This window comes from Otolemur garnettii, unplaced genomic scaffold, assembly GCF_000181295.1.
Source record: "Otolemur garnettii isolate 467f Iridium unplaced genomic scaffold, OtoGar3 scaffold00219, whole genome shotgun sequence".
NCBI classification, from domain to species: Eukaryota; Metazoa; Chordata; class Mammalia; order Primates; family Galagidae; genus Otolemur; species Otolemur garnettii.
Genome location: NW_003852614.1, coordinates 450,089 through 452,153, shown reverse-complemented (window position 1 = coordinate 452,153; position 2,065 = coordinate 450,089). Strand labels below are relative to the sequence as shown.

The window sequence follows — 2,065 nt, the reverse complement described above, 5'->3', positions numbered from 1 at the left end:
TCCCAAGTAGCTGGGACTATATGCACTTCGTCACAATGCCCACCTATTTTGAGAGATAGGGTCTCGCTCTTGCTCAGGCTGGTCTCAAACCTGTGAGCTCAGGTGATCCGCTGGTCAGCCTCCCAGAGTGCTAGGAGTATAGGTGTGAGCCACTGTGCCTGGCCTGGATTTTTTTTTTTATATGCATGTTAGATGTTATAAGTCTGAACATGTCTTGATTCCTCCCTCAGAGTTGAATAGATTCTTCAAAGCAGTTTTCAGGCTCAGTTGCTATTATTTTCCAGTCTGACACAGTAATATGTTCTATGTTCTAGGTATTACGCTTCCTTCGTCTTTTTGGACCTGGGAAGAATGTCCCATCTGTTTGGCGGAGTGCTCGGAGGAAGAGAAAAAAGAAGCACCGTGAGCTGATACAAGAAGGGCATATCCAGGAGGTGGAATGCTCAGTAGAATCAGAAGTTAACCAGAAGTCTTTGTGGAACTATGACTATGCTCCACCACCACCTCCAGAGCAATGTCTCTCTGATGATGAAGTAGGCAAAAGAGACCTGGGATTAAGGCCCATGAGGGGAACAAATGAGTTCTCTCTAGCTTATGTCTAAATTGGGAATAACAGTTTAGGCAGAATTCTGTGTTAATTCTCTCTCTTTTTTTTTTTTAAGACAAGTTTCTCACTATGTTGCCCTTGCTAGAATGCCGTGGCATCATAGCTCACAGCAACCTCAAACTCTTGGGCTTAAGAGATTCTCTTGCCTCAGCCTCCCCAGTACCTGGGAATACAGGTGCCCGCCACATCGCCCAGCTATTGTTGTCGTCGTCGTCGTCCTCATTGTTTGGCAGGCCCAGGCTGGGTTTAAACCCACCAGCCCCGGTGTATGTGGCCGGTACCCAAGCCACTGAGCTATAGGCACTGAGCCTTTGTGCTGATTCTCAATGAGTAATCATAAATGCAATCTTAGTGACTGTTCCTTTCCCTATTGTGGTAGAAAAGTAATTATTGGCTGAGGTGGGGGAGCAGAGCAGTAGGTGGTAATACACTGCTGACTAGGAAGTTTTAAATTATAGGCAAAATGTGCCCTGATATACTTCCATTGTTTGCTTTCTAACTCATAAAGATTCCTGCCTAGGCAGCGCCTGTGGCTCAGTGGGTAAGGGCATCGGCCCCGTATACCAAGGGTGGTGAGTTCAAACCTGGCCCAGCCAAACTGCAACAAAAAAGAGCTAGGTGTTGTGGAGGGAGCCAGCTACCCAGCTACTTGGGAGGCTGAAGCAAGAGAATTGCCTAAGCCCAGGAGTTGGAGGTTGCTGTGAGCTGTGACGCTATGGCACTCTACCTAGGGTGATAAAATTAGACGGCTCCTCTTAAAAAAAAAAAAAAAGATTCCTGCTTTATGGCTTCTTTAAATTTACCTCCTAGGTGGGTCCTCAGAGACCAGCCTCTCTGTCCTCAAGAGTTCGAGACCAGCCTAAGCAAGAGTGAGACGCCCATCTCTAAAAATAGCTGTGCATTGTGATAGGCACCTGTAGTTCGAACTACTTGAGAGGCTGAGGCAAGAGGCTCGCTTGAGCCCAAGAGTTAGAGGTTGCTGTGAGCTATGACATCATGGTACTCTATTGATTGCTACAAAGTGAGACTCTGTCTCGAAAGAAAAAAATTGTCTTCTCATTGTTGACTCCCTATAGTGTTAGGACGTCTGAAATTGAGAAATTCTCTCCTTTCCTTGTTCTGTTACAGATCACAATGATGGCTCCTGTGGAGTCCAAATTTTCCCAATCAACTGGAGATACAGATAAAGTGACAGATACGAAACCAAGAGTAGCAGAGTGGCGTTATGGGCCTGCCCGACTGTGGTATGATATGTTGGGTGTCCCTGAAGATGGAAGTGGGTTTGACTATGGCTTCAAACTGAGGAAGACAGAACATGAACCTGTGATAAAATGTAAAATGATGGAGGTAAGCAATACTGGTGTGTAAGAAAGGAATCAATGTCCCCAGGGCTCTGTCACATTTAGTAATTTTCATTTTTTTTTGAGACAGAGCCTCAAGCTGTCCCCCTGGGTAGAG

At 45.9% G+C, this 2,065-nt stretch overlaps 1 protein-coding gene across 1 annotated transcript in view; it reads left to right on the top strand.

Annotated features, from left to right (window-relative positions):
* The window catches only part of TAF1 (TATA-box binding protein associated factor 1), a 119,365-nt gene that overhangs the window by 13,917 nt on the left and 103,383 nt on the right, over positions 1–2,065 (top strand). The window contains exons 6-7 of the mRNA XM_023508051.1: positions 315–533; positions 1,736–1,967. Of these exons, the coding sequence (XP_023363819.1) occupies positions 315–533; positions 1,736–1,967 (451 nt within the window). The remainder of the gene's footprint in view (positions 1–314; positions 534–1,735; positions 1,968–2,065) is intronic.